We start from the raw sequence: 22,477 nt of genomic DNA, 5'->3' as shown, positions 1-22,477 counted from the left end.
TGAAAATCCTTTGAGTAATAAAAAAGTAGCAGTAAGTAGAAAAGTAGGTTTTCTCTTGTTTTCACATTCCAGTAAATCAAACTAGTCATGCCAATTAACAAGGACAAGGTTAAAATAATAAAAAACTTAATAATGCCGGCGTTTTATTCCTCCCTTCACGGAGTTGAATCCTATTTAATAACGAGAAGCTGACGTCGAAAGAAACACGAAAATATTTACGGGGTAAAACAAGGATTTTATCGATCTTGTTTTAGGGACACGTTTAAAAAAACTTTTACATCTTCATTATTTCCAAATCCCCCATCTGCCAACTTGTAATGCAAAATGAATAATGGGAAACGCAGTACCGAGCCACGGGGATATATTACGAAGTTACAAAATTTCATTTAAACTTTCGTCGTTGCTGAACAGAGCTCTACGGTTTTGGATTAGTTTTTTTGTTTTTTTTTTGTTGTCTTCTTTTTCGAAGTATTTATGGAATGGGCGGCGTATGGTATGTTAAATGGCGAAGAAGAAAAATAAAAGAACTTGAAAATTATGAAAATGTTAAGTAAACAAAGAAGTCAAATTGATTTATGTTAACTATTGGGGTATTCAATACGTTTGCCATTTTAATACTTCACTTTTCATAGCCGAAATTGATTAAGGAATTAATTAATTTCAAAATGTATATATACATGTAAAATTATATATTAAAATTGTATTCTAACTTATAAATTTGAAAAAAAAAATTCTTTCATAGTTTCAAAGCTTAACCCTTTGAAAGTGTCCTCTTTTTACTCTCTCATTTTCTCATCTCTCATCTTATTAAAACGTTCTCATTTTTAGACTAGAAAACTCCCTTTAAATCTAATTGAACTAGTAACGCATTTGTTAATAATGGGAAATGAAATGTCTCCTATTTAACTGGCTATATAAACAGCTGTCAAATTTATACACGCATCTTTTTAGGGCTAACTAAATAAAAATATATGGATTTAATTCTAGTAGCGCTATCTATGTGTCAAGCCGGGGACTTTTCAATTTACCTGTTAATCTTTTAAGTCAACTAGAAATTAAAAAAATCAGTTTATATAAGAAAACAATCATTTACATCATGAAAACGCATCTCCTCAAGCATATAGAAAGCATCTGGTTTTTTTCAGACCTCGAAATAGTTTTTGTGGAACAGGTGTATTGAAGCTGAACGAAACTTGACTGAGAAATAACGTCTTTTTACAAGTTTTACCATTTTTATTAATTCAGGCTAGTACAAGACGAACACCGAAAACTTGAACTTGAAAAAATATTGACTATTGACTTATATATTGCCTTATATATAAAGCAAGTAGTGATGTTCAGTAACCAACTATCAGAAAACAACAAGAAATTCGAAGTTAGAGATCATCAGATCAACAATAATATTCAGCAGTGGTCTATCACACATCTAAACCTCTAGGATTGTGACTGAAACACCTGGTTGCAATATTATAACAGGATATATAATGGTGTTAGCCATCTTATGAATCCCCTAAGGTTGAGAAAAAGCAGCCTCCTGCATTGCATCTAAGACTACACCTTTGTTTTAAAGTTATTGATGGCCCCTGGCTTATCAAGAACTCACAGGTGGTCGATTTTCTACCCAATGAGTAAGCGACGTTTCTAAAAGATATCGAGAAAGTCAAGGGTAACTGATATTCATTAAGAAACAAGATTACACAAAGAGGCGACTTTATGAAAAATAATATAGATTTAGTTTTGTTTAATACGTAGATAAATGTTACAATGAGAGTCTCCCTGGGCCTTACGAACTGCAGACCGAAGCGTTTACTCTATCGTGCCCATAAAATAAAATCACTCATATACTATAAATCGTAGTTCTTCCATTATTCAGAATAAATACTCAATGAGTTTATAGAATTTCTATAAGAAAAAAAAGTACCAACCTGCGTTAAAGGTTCACATTTGTAATTTTGCTGCGCGTGTGTTTGTTGTTGTTGCTGCGCTATGACGGCTGCGGCAGCTACAGCCGGACTCCCCACCAACCCCGAGGGAGGTTCTGGAGCGGGCGCCACCTGAGGGGGTGGCGGGCTGAAAGGCGGCCCAGCGCCTGCCGCTGCCGCTCCGGCTGGAGGTGGCAGCAGGGGCACGGCGGGTTTGTCGTCTGCCGCTTTCACCTCTCCATTCTGCGTGGGAAAACCCGCTGCAGGGGCGGCAGCACCGAAATGCCCTGTCATGCCCGTCTGCACCATGTGCTGAAAAAAAAAGAAGAAAAAATCAATTATTTTCATGAAAAAAGATTGCTACTTTAACAACAGTTTTAACAGTTTATTTCTTTCAATCAAATAAATGGCTTGTTATCTCCCTAGAGTGCACTGATTATGTACACCTTTGATATAAATTAGTTAATTTCACTAATTTATTTTGTTTCATAAATCGATAGTACAAGTATTCAAGAATATACTCTAAAAATTTAAAAGTAAAATTCCAAACCAACCATAATAGTTTTAGCTTTAGTGACCAGCCTAAGGTCTAATTGTTGAAGCGCGTGACGTAGAATGGGGTGGTATTGGAAGGATTTTTTTTCTTTGAACAACAGATATTTTGGATATAAATGTATAGAAATATTAGTGGCTCAGCAAAGATATTTATAGCCGTAGCCGTAGTAGTAGACTTCGGAAAAGATTATTTTACAGAAATAGGAACACAAATCAGCAGTTAAATAAGTGTAGTGAAAATGAAGAAGAAAAACTGAAATAAGAAGAAAAGAAAGAAGAGAAAGAAAATTAAAAAGAAAGTGAAAATGAAGATTTATCAAGAGTTGATATACTCGATAGATGTTTAGGCGATTGGCCCCAAAACATTTGCATTCTGGTTTTAAAATCGTTGAGGTCTTGAGGGTTTCAAAGTAAATATTTCAAGCTATTATTTTACATAATATTTTGGAATTTCATCCTTGCAGAGCACCAATTCACCAAAAAATGAGCAATTACAAAAATGTGTTTCAACAAACGGTAACAGTACCAAAGAAATCATATAATTGAAAAAAGTCATCATCATTATTAATATTAATTTTCGTGTTATTTGGAATAAAAAAAGAATAATAAATAAGCCAAATGTTCAGTTGAATTCGCTTTATAATCAAGCAAGTCGGTCATCCAACCGATAATAAATACAACATGAACGTATTATCAAAAAAGAAACAATACATGTGGTAATCGTAAAAATAAAAGAATGATTTATTTTTCTTGGCTTCATTTTTGTCGGAAGACAATTTAATGTTATTAAAAAATGGGTTTCCCAAGAATAGGTCATGATTCATATTAAAATATTTATAATGTAATTCATACAATTAAATAAAACTAATAGTAATATTATTATACATGAACATAAAATATATAAAACAGATATCATTGATGAACGTTTATTTCAACAACGAACTCACAATGCAACACAATACAGTTGAATGAATAAATTTATATTTCTGTCAGTTGCAAAACAACAACACACGGGAGAAATAATACTTTAGGTCAACTGAAGAAATTCGAGGATGAAACAGTGTAAGCTTGATTAGAAAGAAACTATCATGGAAGATTGCTATAAATTTCAAGTAATGATTGTAGGCAGTGTTGAACAGAACTGTCGTGTTTATTAATAAATCTGAATCCACTCGGTAGTTTTAAATGTACGAAAAATCATCAGGAATTGTAGAAAACGTAAGAAGTGATCAAATGCCGAACGGACACTACTAGAAAACAACGAATAGACAATATAGGCACCAGAAACCCATTTGTTTGCTTAAAGTGACAGCATGGATTGTGATATCGGGTTGTTAAATATACCAAGAAAAACGAAGAATTCTTAAACTATATCATACTGTAATAAACTGTATCAACTAATTTTAAAAAAATTAACTATAGTGTATTTAAAGTTTTTTTGTACATACGTCATCAAGATGTTTAATGTATTGCCTGCCGCAATTTGTGTCCCATTTTATTCTAGTTAAAAAGAGACACAATGCTGTCTGAATAGTTCGAACACGTCAACGAATGAGCCTTTCAAAGTTGTTCGATTGTCAGACGTATCAAACATTCTTAGAAGCAATAGTGACAAGAAGTTACAACTCTAACCTAGAAACTGTTGTGGCTGTATAATTAACTGCAGTTTCTAGAAGTACTATAATATTAAAATAAATTATATTCGATAATTATGTTATTTAGATTTGAATTTTGTTGAATGTCAAAGCCAAACCGAACTAAAACTCAGAGTTGATGCGGCAACATTGCAACGTTTTGATGTCACAAATTTAGATGACGTATGTACAAAATAACTTTGAACAGACTATATATTTTATATTACGATATGTATAGATGGTATGTAAATTATGATGCTCATCCTTGGAGTTTAAATAGTATCAATGACCTGTGAGGCTTATATGTTACCACTACGGGGAATTGTTAATGACCAATAGTAGTTAGATACACTTAACGCTTCTGGCCATACCACCTTCTAGAAAAATAGCCAACTATAGGTCATTTTGAATCGACGTTCGACAAGTCGTCACTTCTTTTTGTAAAATAGTTTTTAGAGTAACAGTAACATTTCATAACTGGCACTGCATAACTAGTACGGCTTCCGTGGGCGTTATATTTTGAGTTAATTCAATTAATCGGAGTCAAATTAATTATCAAGAAAAGAAGACTGGTTGATATTGGAATGGCAATCGTTCAGCAGTTACACGAAGCATTCCTTGGTGTAGTTAAATGGCATTCGGGAAAAGTATCGCAGCTGAACCTATAAGGCCAATAAGGGCGGACTGAAGGTGCTCAAAGACATAAACCACAGCTCTAGCCATAAACTATTCCAATTAGGAAGCATTTTAAGCTTTGAGAAACATCCCTAGTCTTGAAGAATTGCAGTTCAGGGTATAAGGACACCAAAGGCGGACTCGAAGATGCAACCAACATAGTCTACTGGAATTTAGACAGAAACTTGCAGTTTATCCGTATTGGTCCCTAGTTCATAAAAAAAATGTAGATCAAATCAAAGCAAACCTTGTCATTTCAAACCCATCAACTATTGTTTGGACGCATATCGCTCTCAGATGAACGCAAAACAATGCCGGTTAGAGAACGAAATTGGAATATAGAGAAACAAGGACGTAGAGGGTATTTTAAACGGCTCTATACACCTGACAGCTGATAATTCTCCGGTAATCCATCAAACGCGACCGCGTCTTCTAAATGGGATGATAAACGACGCCATTATGAAGTTCCTTAACGATTGCCGCGTAGCCGATTTTATTGGGCCGAAGGACAGGCCAACGAATGAATGAACGAACGCGATGGAAAGCTAATTTACCGGCGAAGATTGAGGCGTTCGGTGAGATGTTGCGCTGGCAGACGGTGAAAAACGCGGTGATAAATCGGTCGGGTGTCATTTGTTGTAATAGACGGACAAATCGTAATATCATGTAGGACGATAAATCTCAATGGTGTCTGCCATCTTACCATCAATATTTCAATTTTATCAAAAGGTGCGATTCGTGATCTAACGAGTAAAAATCAGCATACAATAATTTTCACCGATTACATATTCTTGCGTATTCTCAAATATTTCTAAATTTCCTGTATTCCTGCCTATCATTCCAGCACATTGTTGTTTATGCGAGTAGTGGTTAGGTAGTATTTTTTTGTTAATTTTATGTTTAGATTATTCCTGGATTCGTTTATATAATTATTTATTATTTAACAGGGAAAATTAGCGGCTGAATTAGCATCAATAATAATAATTTTGTAAATTCCTAAGGAACAAAAGTTTGTTTATGTTAAATAATGTTACAAATGAAAAATATGTTTAAGTTTATATAATTGCCAGTTCCCTGAAAATAATATCAAAGATATAGTGCGTAGACACATTCATCTTGTCTGTTCTTTTTTCTAAGAGAAGCAGACCTACCAAAGCTATAACACCAAAAGCTTCTACTTTACTAAATTATTAACGTTTCCATTAAACTGTTGGTCTTAAGAGAACGAATTATAGGCGGACAACTTTTGTTGTTATATTTATATACCTCAACTTGATCTAAAATCAAAGAGGTTGATCTATAATACAATTATAAAGCCAATTTGGACCTATGGGGTGCAAATATGGGGTTGCACTAAAAATTCAAATCAGTTAGCGCTGTCAAAAACAAGGTTCTTCGACTGATTACCAATGCCTATCTTTATGTAACCAATGAAGAACTACACGATGACCTGGAAATCAAATGGATTTGCGAAGTTGTGCAGGATTTCACCTTGAAACACGAAAGAAGATTACTAAATCATACTAACGTGGAAGCAATACAACTGCTGGATAGCGCGCAGGATGTCCGGAGATTGAAACGAACAAAACCATACGAACTTGTGTGAACATTTAGTGTGTATTATTAGTGTAAACTATAGCTATAAGTTAATAATTAATAAATAATTATAATTTTATAATTGAGGAATACATACTGATGTATTTTCTCGCACTCGTCTTGCTTGTTAATTAATCCAAGCACATAGGAAAAGTAGTAATAAATTAATTGTAATAATAATAATAATTAAGATTGTACTAAGCGTATCTAATAAAGATGTTATAAAAAAATATTTATATATTATCATAAATAATTAAATAAATGTACTGGGTAGTTAAATTCCTAAAATCAAAAGATATTTTAGATACTTGGACTTATAAGGTGTAAATATGGATTGCACTAAACTTCGACTAGTAATCCAATGCTGCCAAAACAACGACTAACTACTAATGCCTATTGCAATGTAACTAAAGAAGTTTTTGTCGTAAAACGTGAATCAAGGTTACTAAATCACAGCAATGTGGAATCAATAGAGCTACTGGAAAACCCGTAGGAAATCAACAGTAAAGTACAATAATACAATTTTAATTTGGGAAATACATACTCAATAGATGCAAGTACAACAGAACAATGGTAATAAATTTGTTTGTATAATAATATTGCAGGTTATCTTATAGAAGATTCAATAAGAAAAGTTTTGTAATTAAAATGAGAATTTGGCAAATTTAAAACAAATACAGAGATAAATACAATTTTTCTTTAATAAACCAAAACTATTATGGAATAGCAAGTATACTGAAATCAGTTGATTGCACTTTTACTCCCATGACGCCTTCTTCTATTAAACGTAATATACTTATTTGTAAACTGAATATTCGTCGTATTATTAGATATGAATATATATATGTTATATATTCCGTCACAGATTTAGTTTATTGAAGAAAAATTGTATTTATTTCTGTATTCGTGTAAATCGATAGTGTCAATCAATATTGCTGATACCAAAAAACACGGATATGCGTTGATTTTCACAACATTAATATAATTTTAGCGGACGAGTCACCATCTTGACGAAAAAAAACACGTGCTGGAGCCGCGCCAAGTCCTCGGCTTTCGACATAAATCTCCCCAATTTCACGATCGATAATGTTCTAAATATGACTAATAGTCTGGTGGCGGTGGCGGCTCCGTCCGGCAATAGTAAAATGAACGTAACAATACTGTAAATGGCCGAAACGTCACGCTCATTTAACGGTCTGGTATTTTTGGTTTCTCCAAACAAAACAACCCGCGTATATTTAAAAGTAATGTCATGAATATACATACATCAGATCATCATCAATATATATATATATACATCACATATATACATGTTGTAAGATGAGCAAATTGTTACCGCGTAACTATTGTCAATTGCTGGAGTCATATTTATTCGGAAGAAAATTTAGAGTATCGCACGAAATGACGTTCTCGACATTTAAAAATATCTCGGCTGGAGTTCCACAAGGTAGCGTCTTAGGACCTCTCCTGTATCTGCCCTACACTGCTGACATTCCAACAACAAGAGAAACACTTCTTGGAACCTTTGCTGACGACACAGTTATTATGGCAAAAGATATATATCTGCCTAGAGCAATAGAAAAAGTGCAAGTGGCAGTCAACAAAATTTACAAATGGACAAAAGATTGGAAAATTCAACTTAATAGCTCCAAATCTGTCCATATTAATTTTGCATTAAGGCGAAATAATAAAAACTTAATTATATCACTCAATGGATGCCCGATTCCTCAAGCAGAATCAGCTAAATACCTTGGAATCCATCTTGACGGTAGATTAAATGGGAAGCATTACGTTAAACAAAAAGCAAAACACATTAGAACCAAAATAAAATAACTATACTGGTTAGTCGGAAGATACTCTCAACTTGCTCTTGCTCTTATCCTACGTGTGTGGATTCTTTCTCTTATACTATTTTATTTATATCTTCTTATATTCTATCATTTTCTTCAAGATCCATCATTAATAATCCATTAGTTATCCACAATTCTTCTTCTATCTCGTTTTCTAATTATATGTTCCTCTTTCATTTTATGATATTTTTTACCGAATATTCCCGAGTCCTTACTTGGGCTCACTTTTAATTTTTAATCGCTTTTACCATATCTATTGCGTCATTTGCTATCTCCATTTGCTGGGCCCATCTTTATATATAGACCCAATAATTATTAAGGTTATTTCTTCTTCTTTCCCTCTCTATTTATTGTATTACATGTTTCAGAATTTTATTCTCTTGTTATCTCAGTGGATAATTTTTTTATACCCATGCTTAATATGATTTTTAATTATATCTGCCAACGTGGAAAAAACCTTTGTCATGCCTATCTATGTCATTAAATTAAATTTATATATACTATTGTTCTTGTTTGCTCAGATTTTTAGTTATTATTTCCAATTACTGCATTAATAGATGCTCCATTTCTATTTGATCTCTTTTTTATTCTCCTTTTTTCCTAATTTTCTGTATTTTATACACATCGATCAAAATAGACGCTTGGTTAGGTAAAGTTAATTGAAGGGAATGTACCCGACTGAAATAATATTGAATAAACCAAATTAAAAACCTAAGTAAATAACAGAATGGGGAAAATTTCAAAGAAAAACACATTCCCCATCCCACAGACGAAAAGAAAATGTTGTTTTCGGGGATTATTTACAGGAAAATTCGACGCTGGAAGCTCCAACATACCTGACGAATAAACGGTTCGTTTGACTTGTTTTTTTTTTCGGCAAAAAAAAACGAGATAAAAGCCTCGTGGCAAGCGCCATCGGCTGATTTCGTTATCGGAGTCGATTTGCGAGGGCGTACCTCCCCCTCCGCCCCCCCGAACATGGGCGGGAGACGCAATGATCAGGCCAAATTGAAGCGTATATTTATTCGAACGTTCGCAAGCCGCTTATAGTCGAACAATAGCGCTCAGCTAAACCTTAAAACGTAAGATGGAAATTAAATTACGAAAATAGCTTTATTGCACTCCCACAGCAGCCAGATCGATTTAATTAAGAGTCGGTGGTATCGTGATTAGTTCGCTTCGTATCTATCAAGTTCATTAGTTTCGTAACATGTATTATAAACATATGGTTCACCATATAAGTCCGATTTTTTTTGTTTTAAAATCGATTCGTATTATTACAATAGATATAACGAACGAAACTCAAGGCTTCTATCTGAGTTGTGTATATTACAATTCTTCCAAGTATTATAACATGTCAATTGAAAAGTCCCCGGCCTAGAATAGTAAAACACACCTTTTTGGCAAAATTAGTTTATTTTAATCAATATAATTCCCTTCAAGGGTGATACACTGATTATAGCAACCCTCCAACTTTTCGATACCATTTTTGTAGTACGATTTGTCCTTTGCTTCAAAATAGGCCTCAGTTTCGACGATCACCTCTTCATTCGACGAAAATGTCTTCCCAGCGAGCATTCTTTTGAGATCTGAGAACAGGAAATAGTCGCTGAGGGCCAGATCTGAAGAATACGGTGGATGAGGAAGCAATTCGAAGCCAAATTCATGGATTTTTGCCATCGTTTTCACTGACTTGTGACACGATGCATTGTCTTGGTGAAGCAGCACTTCCTTCAATTTTCTTCAAATGTGGCCGTGTTCCGGCAATTTTGTCCTTAAAACGATCCAATAACGCTATGCAATAATCGCTATTGATGGTCCTTCATTTTTCAAGGTAGTCAATGGAAATTATTGCATGCGCGTCCCAAAATACAGACGCCATAACTTTGCCAGCCGGCTGTTGCGTTTTCCCACGCTTTCGAGCGGGTTCATCGTATTCAGCCCACTCGGATGACTATCCATTGGACTTGATGGAGCCATGTTTAATCCATTGTCACATATCGAAGCAAAAACTCGGGTTTATTACGCTTGATCATCTTCAAACACTGCTCCGAATCATCAATTCGTCGTTGTTTTTGGTCAAAAGTGAGTTTGCAATTTCATTCAATTTCAATTTACGATTATTCAAAAGCATTTTGTGGATTTTTTAATGTTTTCGTAGATAATAACCTCTTTTGGGCGTCCACTGCGTTCACCGTTTTAGGTGCTCATTTCACCACATCTAAACTTAGCAAACCAATCCTTGATGGTTGATTTTCCTTGGACAGTGTCCGGAAGCTCGGCATCAATCCAAGTTCTTGCTGCAACTGTATTCTTTCCCTTCAAAAAACAATATTTTATTAGCATGCGAAATTCCTTTTTATTAAATTTTTTCACAATAACAAAAGTTGCTTCGCGCAAATTGCTATAATTCACAAACTAATGATGCAACAGCTGTCAAATTTATACATGCATCTTTTGAGGGTTACGTTTAACTAAAAAACATAGGGATTTAATTCTAGTAGCGCCATCTATGTCTGAAGCCGGGGACTTTTCTATTGACCTGGTATATCTTTTCTTTAATGACAACCATGAATTCAAATAAAAATGAGTGATAAGGATATAGAAATTCTTGAAAATATTGCTTATTTATTAGGTATTAGATTTTTTTCACATTTAATTCAAATATACCCTAATCAATTTAAATATACAACGTTTCTTTGCAATGATTATAATGTTCTGTTAGAAATAAGCCCACTAACATCTTTATATGTTACTAGCATTCACACAGTCAAAAACTAGAAATTTAAAAAAAAGATATTTTATATCACCTATTTAGATTTGGCTCTGGGATCAGTAATGAGAACTGCCTAAACACACTGTTGACAAATTGTATTACTATATAATTACACTAATTATCCTAATTCATTTATAGAGCGGGTAACCTTGAACTGATGGGGAGCTAGAGAATGGGCAATAAAACGGCCTTGGATCGATCCGAAAAATCGCTCAGTATACAAACCTAATATTTGGAAAATTTCAGAGGTCGATTTAGGAAACGCGGTATTGTTGTCATGGTTACAGCACACCTTCGCCGCGTCTTGGGGAGTATTACCTACCCCATTTTTAAGATGTTACAGAAGAATCATGAAGGCTCCGCCAAAATATTTTTATGCAAGAAATGAACAGCCCCTTATCAAGCATGTATTTAAAATACTGGTAGTGTAGACGCCAGGCGTCAGACATAACATGCCGTAATTTACTCAGGAGGAAGACTAAGCTAAGAACATTTCAGAAAGTTCCTTCTAACCTTCTTCAGAGAGCTTGCAAACGTACATTTCCAATCGAGATAGGCAAGTCACAATAGAACATGTCTCATCCTCATTTAAAATGTTTTGAAACCAATCAGGTATTAACAAAGGCACTTACTAATACGTATACATATAATACGTATAATACGTGTACTGATACGTATCAAGTAAAAATCTTCAAAAATCAAAAATAATCATTCACCATCTTGATATCAGAGCATGAAGAACAAATTGCGATGCGGAATTATTGATATATTTTTATTTCGGAACGTAGGATTCGTTTCAAATATCACCACTTGTACCGGTCACAATTACTTATGTTGTGTCAAATCGTCGTCAATAGTCCATTACGTAATTGTATCAATATACCACTCGACCGTAATCAATTAGACTAAGTGATCTGTAAACTATCCGTTCACAAACATAGAGTTTTTCAATAACGGTGGGTCTTTGAGAAGTCATTCTTGTTTATTACTACTTAAATATGAGGTGCTTGCATGTATGTTGATGTTGATTGTTGGTGAAAATACGATGTATCAATGTACACAATTGTTAAAAGTATTAAATTCAACTTGTTGTGTTGGTTTTGATATTGCTTTACGTAAAATAAAAGTGTTCCATTTAGTATTATTGGTAGTTATAATATGGGTTATATTACAAGAGTTATATACAAAGAGTATAATACAATTGTAAGAATAATTAAAAAAATATATAGTATAAATAGTAAAATGGTCATAACAAACAGTCAAACAGCACGAAATCAAAAATCTTAAAAATCACGACTAAGACAAGGCGAAAACACAAGATTTAAACCAACTGTGTTTATAATATTAATGGATGATATAATGAAGAGGTGTTAAATAAACAAAATTGGAGAATATATAGAGTACAAAAATAGCGAAAAATGGAAATGTCGGTAGGAGCTTTTGCAGATGATGTAACAATACCAGAACATATAATGAAAATCTTAAACAGATACAATATGATAGTAGGAGAATGTGGCATCACAATAAATAAAATCAAAACAAAAGTCATAGTGATGAAAGAGGCAGAAGTAATAAATATCCAAAAAGAGGATGTAAAAATAGAACCAGTAAATGCATTTAAGTATCTGGGTTTAGAGAGGAAAATGGAAATGAGTGCCAGAATTGGAAATATCATGAATTTGCACTTCGCTATAAATAGAAAATTCATTAAAAAAAATGTATATATATTTTTATAACATCTTTACTAGACACGCTTAGTACAATCTTAATTATAAATTAATTTATTACTACATTTCTTTTGTACTTGAATCAATTCACAAGCAAGACGAGTGCGAGAAAATACATTAATATGTATTCCTCAATAAAATTAAATATAAGGTAAAACTAAAATGGAAGAAAGAAAGAAAACAACAGCAAAAATGAAATTCCTCAGAAGAGTCAACAAATATGTAAGATAGGGGGTATCTTAGACGCTCAATGGTTTGTTAGAAATAATCAAATTGATATAGAAACTGACACTTCATATCTCAATCCCTCTATCAAACAACAACTCAGCTCAAGTTGTTCTGAAAACGCGCTTGTTCCCGAGCTGGTCAACATGCTGAAAGCTTAGCACCGCGTCACCGCTAATCTCCCCTTTTTCCAGGCTGCAACGACTTAATCCGTCGCTGCTGTCATGACTTTTTCCTCCATCGTCCAGTTAACCCAGTCGTCTGTTAATTCAAGATTGCGAATCAACAGCTAGTTTTACTAGCTGCTCTTCGCCGGGTCCAATAACGGTTGTCGGGTGTCATCCCCAAATTCAATGAAGTAGCAGTATTGGTAAGCACAGAGGCAGTCCCACATAACCCGGCCCAACTTGTCACTCTAGGGCTGATCCACTAGGATATGCGTCATGCATTCCACCGCCTGGTTTTAGGCCAGAAAAAAAACAGGGTGTAATAACAGGGTTTCGACACGGTATAGCAATGTTGCTAGAGAGATGACAAAAAGTTCTAGAAAACGATGAAAGATATTTTGATTGATATATACTGTAACAATTTTGCTCAATAATTGTTTTTTAAAAGTGAAATAAGTGAATCATTAGCCTACACATAAGAACCTAAATAATAAGAAATTCGTAAAAAACGAATTTATTACAATAGATGTAAGGAACAAAATTTAAGGTTTCATTGTAAATTGTATATAATTCTTTAATTATCTATGTTTTCTTTACTGAAAACAATGAATCTACATTAAACATATGATGGTGAGGGAAATTATTGTAAACATTGTTTATTTATTACGCAAGATTATATATTTTACCACTTTTTCACATACAATTCAGATATACCCCAGTCAATTTATATATATAACACGTTTGTTTACGATGATTATAATGTTGTGGTGAAAATAATTCCACTAAGTTTCTTATACATTACTGGCATCTACACGGAAAAAAACTCATTCAACACATGTGTTAAGCTCTGTTGATGAGCTGTTTCGATTTGTCTTTGGATTGCCCTGCCTTCGGCTATTAATGTGTAATAATAACTCATATTATTGCAAAATCTGATTTTGTACTGTAATTGTACTAAAAACTGAACTTGAATATGGAAATAGGAACAGAGGAAAAAAATCAGAAGGCAAAACTGCGATGACTGTATCAGAGAGGAAAAACCCGATTAAATTAAGAAGACTGATCAGAATTTATGCAGGGCGCAAGATATTATAGACAATCAACATAATTGTTGCAAAATAAGATTGTTTTTTTCAACAAATTTTAGAAAATGATGAAAAACATCATCAGCCTACACGTAATCATAAAAAATTCAATTACAACCGAGTTAATTACGAAACCGGGACACCATTAAAAACTTTCTGAATCTGGATACAACAACGAAACAACAACGTCGAAACTCTATAAATAATAAACTAAGCGAGCCCCAGAGACTCCTTATTTGCCGGCGACTTAAAAAACGCTCTCGAAAAACCCATTCGCCCACCCAGGGCCAGACGGACGAGGAGGTTGGTTGCCATGAAAACGAAACACCCCTCGCCAAGATTTTCGCACCGAAAATATACCCTCGCCGGTGTTGATCCGAGCGTCGAGGCAACAAAGCCGAGAAACGGCAAGAGTTTCTCCTTCACCCCGCGCCCCCCGTCATATCATATCAGACGCGTTCTTCGTTCACGGTCTAAAACGGATCGGTTGAAAATAGCGTTGGCAAAAAGGTTAACCCAGGCCGCCGTTCCGAGACGAAGGAGTGGTGCTTTATTTATGGAACTGCGAAGGTTCTGGACCTCTTTCTTTACAAAGGAAACGGTCCACAAATAAACCCGTGTCGGATTACTGACGTGTTGCTTTTAAGTGCGAATTCACGGAAAGATATATATATATATATATATATATATATATATATATACGCATATCAAATACGTGACGAGGACAAGGTTTCTGGATACTAGAGGCTTCAAGAAAACAGTTACTATATTCAAAATACATATTTTAATAGGAAGGGCTTCGAAAAATATTGTAAGCAAAATTGTATAAAATTTAACAGAAATAATTTTTCTTATTACTCATTATAGCAATCTCGTTAATTAAACTTATAGTTTTATTCATAGGTCAACTTCAGTTAACTAAATCAGATGATCTTTGTAAAGGGGCTGGAAAATCTCAACACTGATGTGCTGATGAAGCTTTTGTTAATGTCTTTTTTTTTCATTTTCGACAGTGACCAGCTAGAACTAATTGGTCTTTTGTTGATGTCGTTTTGGGTTCAAGATAATTGAGTTTTGCGAGCGACAGAGACTCTGGGATACGACTGGGATTGCCGGGTATACGATGAGTAGTGATTTGATCAGCTTATTTTCATGTTGTAAGGCGCCAAGGGAGAACCTCACACTGAGCATGTTCGTGAAGCTTTTCACAAACGTGATGCCTGATTCGAGAAGGGTATTTGCGATCCTCACAAATCATGAGACATTGAGTAACGCGCAGACCCTTTTGGATTGGGACATTTGGAATAATGCAAGTTGTCTCTCGGAGATATACCTGTACCATATCTGTGCTCCGTGGAGGCAGATTGGACGGACCAGCATTTTATACTGAGTCGGTTTCTAACAGAGTGGAAGTTTGCCTTTTTTGCAGAGGAGTGGAAATAGTAGGATATACACGCCATTCCCTTTGAGATATCGTGCTGAATTTATGCTGACCATTGAAACCTGCGGTCGAATTGGAGACCGAGGTATGATAAATTCTGGAGTGAGGATAGGGACTTTTTCAATTTTGAGGAGGTATCGGCGGAACTCTTTGTGGAGATGGAACAGGTTGAGCTGAGCCTGAAGTCTGTCACGGATGGCGTCGGAACTGTAATCGGTAGTGAGGAAAACTGTGTCATCTGCATAAAATGTTGTGTTTGATTTCTTGGGGGAGTGGAAAATCTCAATATACATGTTGAACAGGGCTGGGGCAAGTCGAGCACCTTGCGGTACAATGTCTCTCTGTTCATGTCTTTGAGCATAGTCCTTGATAATGTTATCGACAGTTTCTAACTTTAGGTCCTTATGCAGATTGTCGTTACGAATGTACCGTGGGGCATCCACATCCTCATACTACCTTGTTTTGAAATATATGCATGTTCTTTCTATTGCCTTGGCTGGTACAACCCCAGATTTGAACATTATAAGTTCACGGAGCTTTTAAGACTTGTTTCTAAAGAAAAAGCTTATTATATACTGACAGAGCTGCATATCTACCCAATAAAATACGAGGATAGTTTCATAAGTCAGTAAATTTTTAAATTTCCTGCGCAATAACTTTAAACGCATCACTGCTGCCCTCAACTGTCATGTACTAATATACTGTTTGTTTAGTTTGTGTTTGTGTTCCATTTTAACCTGATTTCTATTTATTCGATTTAATATCATCAAGATACAAATAGTAGGACAAATATCAATCTAATCAACATGCATCAGAAACTAGCTATACATATTATCAATATACGACAAATTAATCAAACTATTTGTAGACATAAATCTATTGAAATCCCATATTGGGATATTAATAGAAGCTATAACATTCATCATGTCCGATAGACAAGCAATTAATGTATTTATGAAGGCACACGTCACTCAACAACTAGATCTGGTTTTAAATTGGCTGAAATAATGATAATATATAGATGATAGATATTGCGATGCAGCATATACGAATATCTTATGTAGGGTAAGTGTTGAATGGGAACCACTATTTAAAAAAAGTTGATATTTTGATTACATTGTTAAATAAATATCGACATTGACCTCAAAGAAGACTAAACTTTTCGATGTTAACGATTTCTTAACGGTTGAGAATGGACAGCGTTCATTTGCTCCAAAACAAATTCGTAAAACAATGACTGGCAGGAATTATCTTGATGTTATGAAACAGAATAATTTCGTTTTATGCTCTCAGTAATAACTTTTAACAACAAAGGTCATAGCCATCATATATTGTTAACAAAATAATAACCATTGAGAGTTGCGATTAAGGTAAAAAATTTTTACCACAGTAAAAGAATCACAATTTTCATTTCTATGTCAAAGGAATATATCTCACAATAAGGCTGATTTCACAAGAGTGACATCATCTTGGCAGTGATGTTGTAAACCTGATACTTTCATTAATGGATTCAAAATTAAAGATGGTGGTTTTATGCGGATATGCTGCCTTCTTTTTACGCTCTAGATCATCTAAATACAACACCTCAAACTCCAAAAGTAGCTATATATAGCATAAAATCAAATGGTTCAAATTTTGGAAACTGCAAATTAAGCCACAAAAAATGCAAATGATGATTTGCTCTAAAGACCCTTACCCTTAGTGAAACCAATTTACTTGTTGAAAAAGAGTTCCAATTCCGTGGCTACAAATAGTTACATACTTCACCCTTAACTCATCATTGTACGAGTAGGCAGATATTCTTCTCTTTTGCCCTGGATTTTAATCAAGCATTTTTCTTTCATTATTCTCTTATTTTTTCTCTTTGTTCTTTTGGTTCCTCAGTTCAAATTCCCTTTCAAGTGGTTAATACTTAATACTAATAATAGAGAAATATTTGCATATCCATCACAATATCTTCGTCAACTCTATTTTGGCATCATAAATAATGTTACTGGTATTCCTTGATGAAGTGATTAAAATTTTCGTAATATAAATTATTTGTAATACAAGCTAAACTAATAATTAGAACAAAAATAACAACAACAATGAAGTTTGTTAAACATCATATTTCAAAATGAAGCAATTCCAATAAAATTTCGACTTAAGGCATCAAACTAGGAAGGATTTTCCTTTTTATTTGCTTTCTTTTCTGCATCTCTTTTGTGTTCTTTTTTTATTTAAAAAAGTTATTCAAATTGTTTATTTTGTTTTTTTCTGTACAAACCTGGTTTGCAGAGAAATACTACGATATTTTACAACAAAGATATGTAATATTAATTATGATACTATCAGACGGTTTGTTAGAAAACGCCCAATAGAATGGCTGACGTTATAAAATCAGTTACCATTTTAGATATGATTAGGATAAATATTTGGTTCATAATAAAATCACGGAAATAAAATGATAACAATGATACAATTTATCAATGCATAATCAATTATACAGACAGCAAAAGTAGGTAATAATACGGTTTAATATTGAATAAAATCGATTTATTAGTTTAATAGGCTATGATAGTTAAAAAAAATTGAATGACCTTGAATGAAAACAGACAAAAATTTAAGTGATCGCAGATAATGAGACAGCCTGTGCGTAAAACATCTGGGAATAATTTAGGGCACCGACCCAGCTCGTTACACTCCTCACGACTAGAAAAATCAGCAACTGCAGCACTTAATAGATTATTTTATGTTGCTATATTCGAAAACACATGTCTGTTTACAACATGTGTCTCAAGCCATACAATAAAAAAATTATATTTTTATTAATAATAAAATTATAGTTAAATTAAGTACATTATATATTTGTGACAAAAGGCAAGAACATGAATAAAAAAATTAGAACAGTAAAAAAAGGGAACAAGTATTATAAATTAACTAGACAAATTTGGAAAATGGGTTACTGGAAGATACGTTACGAGGACTGACGGGTAAAGAAAGGGAACTGAAGGAAAAATTTTAACGGGCTGGGTTGGATTACTAGCAGTAACCAAAACAAAGAAATGCTGAGGCATTTATAGCATGAGTAACGGCCAAACGTTTTATATATAGCGAGGCAGATAAAAAGTAAGAGAGCATCAGCAGGAGTAGGCTGCATAATAAGTAAAAAATGACTGCACAGTTGAAGAACAAATTTAGAGAAGCAGATTAGAACGGTTTGGACATGTGTCGAGTAAAAATTGAATAAAATTCTTTTAGAGTTCTGTGGCGAAATTGACTTTTGAATGAAAGATACAGCGAACAGATTCGGTCATAAAAAGCGATTTGAAAAATAGGGAACTGACATTCTCTAAAGCCAGAACCACTTGTAGCCAACCGCCAACTTTGATGAGGTTTAGTGAAGAATGTTCGAAGTCTAACAGCCGCTTATTGGTTGAGAAGAAGACACTTCCCCTAAGAGTCAGCTATAGATGAAGAAATAGAAAAATGGAGAATATATTCAGAAACTATATTACTATAAAATATAAAAAGAAAAATTAAACAAATAATATAATAATAATAGTACAGACTCCATGCCCTGACGATAGGATTTTAAACAAAGAAAAGAAAAGATACACAGATATAATTAATGAAGCTGGGGAAAACTTATGGTAGATTTCAACAGTAGGGGAGGAAGGGTAGAGATAGAGTATGTAGATAGAATGCAATAACGATAGAAATGATTGTAGATTTTAACACTCAACATAACACAACTACATGATATGTATAGTCAATTCAAAATAGCAGTTACACGAAAGTCAATATGTATCTGTCTAAAGTTGTAAATTTGTTTTACAGTCCGACAATATAATCCTTCTCATTTTACTCTATTTAAAAAGAGATAGAATGCTGGTAGAGAAGTTCGAATATGTCAAGGAATGATCCCGCAAAAGTTGTCCGTTTGCCAAAGTTCTGAAAATTCTTCAAAATATTACAATTACGGGTTATAATCTGGCAAACGTTGTTTTAACCTTTTGTTTTAATACATTTGAAATCGCCGCGGTTTTTATTGAAAATATTTTTTTGCGGCTTGCAGCTACACTGTATATTGGTACGGACACGGTCACTAAAATATCTCAAAAAATAAAAAACAATATAACCTTAAATTCGCCAAAAAGAAACCGTGTTTATGCGAAACAGGTGACGAATCATCTTGGTGTTTCAGAGATCAAATATACGAAATATATAAAACAGTAAGTACTTTTCTCAATCGAAACACAATTTAATACAATTATTTCAGAGAAAATTGTTAGTCTGGAAAGTATCCACAAAGATCCAACAGATATAAAGCTATTTGAGAGATGTAGAACATCCGTATATACATTGTTGGATAATATAGGATTTAAGTGGTGTAAAGATAACCCACGAAGGGGTTTAATGGAACTTCCAGAGATTGCTTTTAAAAGAATACAATTTTTAAAAACAAAATCAAGGAAGAATTATATCAATTTATATATTTAAAAGAGGCATTACTATTTCAGAATGATACATTCATGGAAAAAGGTAAACGTTGGAATAACTATCGATTAGGCTTTGTTAGTTATAACATTTATTCACCGCAGACAATAGTTCTTCATGCTGGAAACAGGAATAGTTTTATATCTGGTGCAGAATTAATGTTTCTCTAAGTCCAAGGGTGACTACCATGAAGAAATGAACCATAACTTGTCTTTGCAGTAGTTTGAAAATCAGCTTTTAAAGTACTTGGAGGAACCATGAGTTATTGTTATGTATAATTCACCATATCTACCATATATATAGTATACTGGTGGGGAAAATCTCAACAAGTGCGCCAACAAAGGCTGCAATTAAGGAATGGCTTAAAGTACATAAAATAAGTTTTCAAGAAATCATATTAAAGAATGAACTATTTCAAATTGTTACTCGGTAAATATAAATGAAATATTTAATTGCATTTTATGTAATTTACTTTTTTAGAAATAAGCCTGAGAAAAGATACATAGTACATCAGATTACTGAATGTTGCCCAGAGTATTACATTTTCCTCCCTATCACTGCATTTTTAATCCAATTGAGTGGATACGGGGTATTGCAAAGCATTATTACAATAGATATTCAGGTCGAGATATTCAAAACAGAACTGTCTGGATTTATGCAAAGAGGCATTGTTGAAAAAAGCACCTTCAGTTTGTGTGAGCTCGATCAGACACATTGAAGAAGAAATTGATAATGGTAGAATCTTGACGAGTTTTTGATAGACTGGAAATAAACGGCTTAGTCATTCGCTTGATTAGTGTTTCTGAAAGTGACAGTGAATGAATAAAACCTTATGAATGTTGGTTTTTGATTCGATGCTGACGATTACCAAGACAGGGTGAAGAAAGAGGAAACCACTAAAGGTCAGTATAGAATTAATATACTTTAGTTGTAGGGAATTGTATTATAGAGTGTGAAAGCTTTATGAGCATGTGCATTATTGTTCAGAATATACATGAACGTTTGGTTAACATGTATGAGGAGAGAAATAACACTAACAGTTTTGCAAATATGGCAAATGCATTAAGGAGAATGCAGTGATTAAATGTAGTTTTATCAAGAAAGATGTATACAGATAGTAACAGGACAAACTAAAGGGAAATATAGTAATATCATAATGACTTTACAGGATACATTGCATCGAAAGAAACAAGTACTAAGCATAAAACATAAATATGCTCTATAATGAAAGTAAAATACTCATTAAATCAGTAAAATAATATTATTCAGATATACAATTGTTAATTATGTGGATTAGGCCTAACCTCGGGGGATACCACTACATAAAAAACGCGCCTAGAACCCTACCTATACTAGTGTGGAAAAAGTTTAATGTAAACATAATAAAACAACTCTAACCTATAAATTATTGTGGCTGTATAATTAATTGTAGTTTTAAGCTATTCGATAATATATGTATTAGATGTATTATAATGTTAAAATAAATTATATTTAATAGAATATTTGTTCAAATATTTTATTTATATTAAACATTGCGACGTTTCCCATGTCATTGCTATTTTGAATTGACTATATGTCTGTTTCCATGTTATTATAGATCAACTATTTCAAATAGATTGTACAGGCAAAGCCCTGCACAACTTATGCGAATTTTGCTCAAGTTTAAGTTCGTACAATCTGAGTTTAATAATTAACACAATATATCCGGCTACGTCACGCTTTTAATTAAGTTGACATTAATCTTCCATCCTTTTCCCGTCCTCTCTTGCCGCCGCCATCAACTTCAAGCCTCGTAGTGGCAATGTGTATCCCCGCTAATGGGGATCCGTGAATAGTTCTGGGTCAAATTTTCCCGATTAAATTTTCATTCGGTGAAAACTTACGCCGGGAAGTTTAATGGCGAACAGTGTACGATTCTACCGTCGTTTGTACCGTAGGTAAGCCATTCGGGCGGCGTTTAATTTGCAGATCTGTTCGCTTTCAAGCCAATAATTTTCGAACAAATTGTTGTATATTGTAGTTAACATTCTCATTGTTGTTTTTTTGTCTTCGTAACGGAGAAAACCCGTCTCTAAAATAGTCTTAATCATTACAACCAATGTTTTCGAGGCGGTTTTTTTGAGTTTAGCGAAGGACCAGAAGTTAAACAGAGAAACTCAGGAGCTCTAAAGCTAGAATCCGAATGCCTTGAAATGAATAATTGAGATTATACCTAAAATCAACGATATTGGTTTATCAGTCAATCATAAAGCCAATTTGGACTTATGGGGTACAAATAGGGGGTCACACTAAAACACCAAATCAACTAGTAATCCAATGAAGGTAAAACAAAGTTCTACGATTAA

At 33.8% G+C, this 22,477-nt stretch overlaps 1 protein-coding gene across 8 annotated transcripts in view; it reads right to left on the bottom strand.

The window, feature by feature from the left end:
- Rbfox1 (RNA-binding Fox protein 1) overlaps positions 1 to 22,477 on the bottom strand; it is a 238,105-nt gene that overhangs the window by 52,392 nt on the left and 163,236 nt on the right. For all 8 annotated transcript variants that reach the window (XM_076413652.1, XM_076413651.1, XM_076413653.1 and 5 more), the window contains one exon: positions 1,926 to 2,234. In XM_076413652.1, coding sequence (XP_076269767.1) covers positions 1,926 to 2,231 — 306 coding nt within the window. In that variant the 5' untranslated portion in view covers positions 2,232 to 2,234. The remainder of the gene's footprint in view (positions 1 to 1,925; positions 2,235 to 22,477) is intronic.

This window comes from Rhynchophorus ferrugineus, unplaced genomic scaffold (assembly GCF_030347505.1).
Source record: "Rhynchophorus ferrugineus isolate W39M unplaced genomic scaffold, kcgeb_rfMv2 rfM9, whole genome shotgun sequence".
NCBI classification, from domain to species: Eukaryota; Metazoa; Arthropoda; class Insecta; order Coleoptera; family Curculionidae; genus Rhynchophorus; species Rhynchophorus ferrugineus.
The sequence above is the reverse complement of the archived record's forward strand: the minus strand, read 5'-3'. Positions and strand labels throughout refer to the sequence as shown.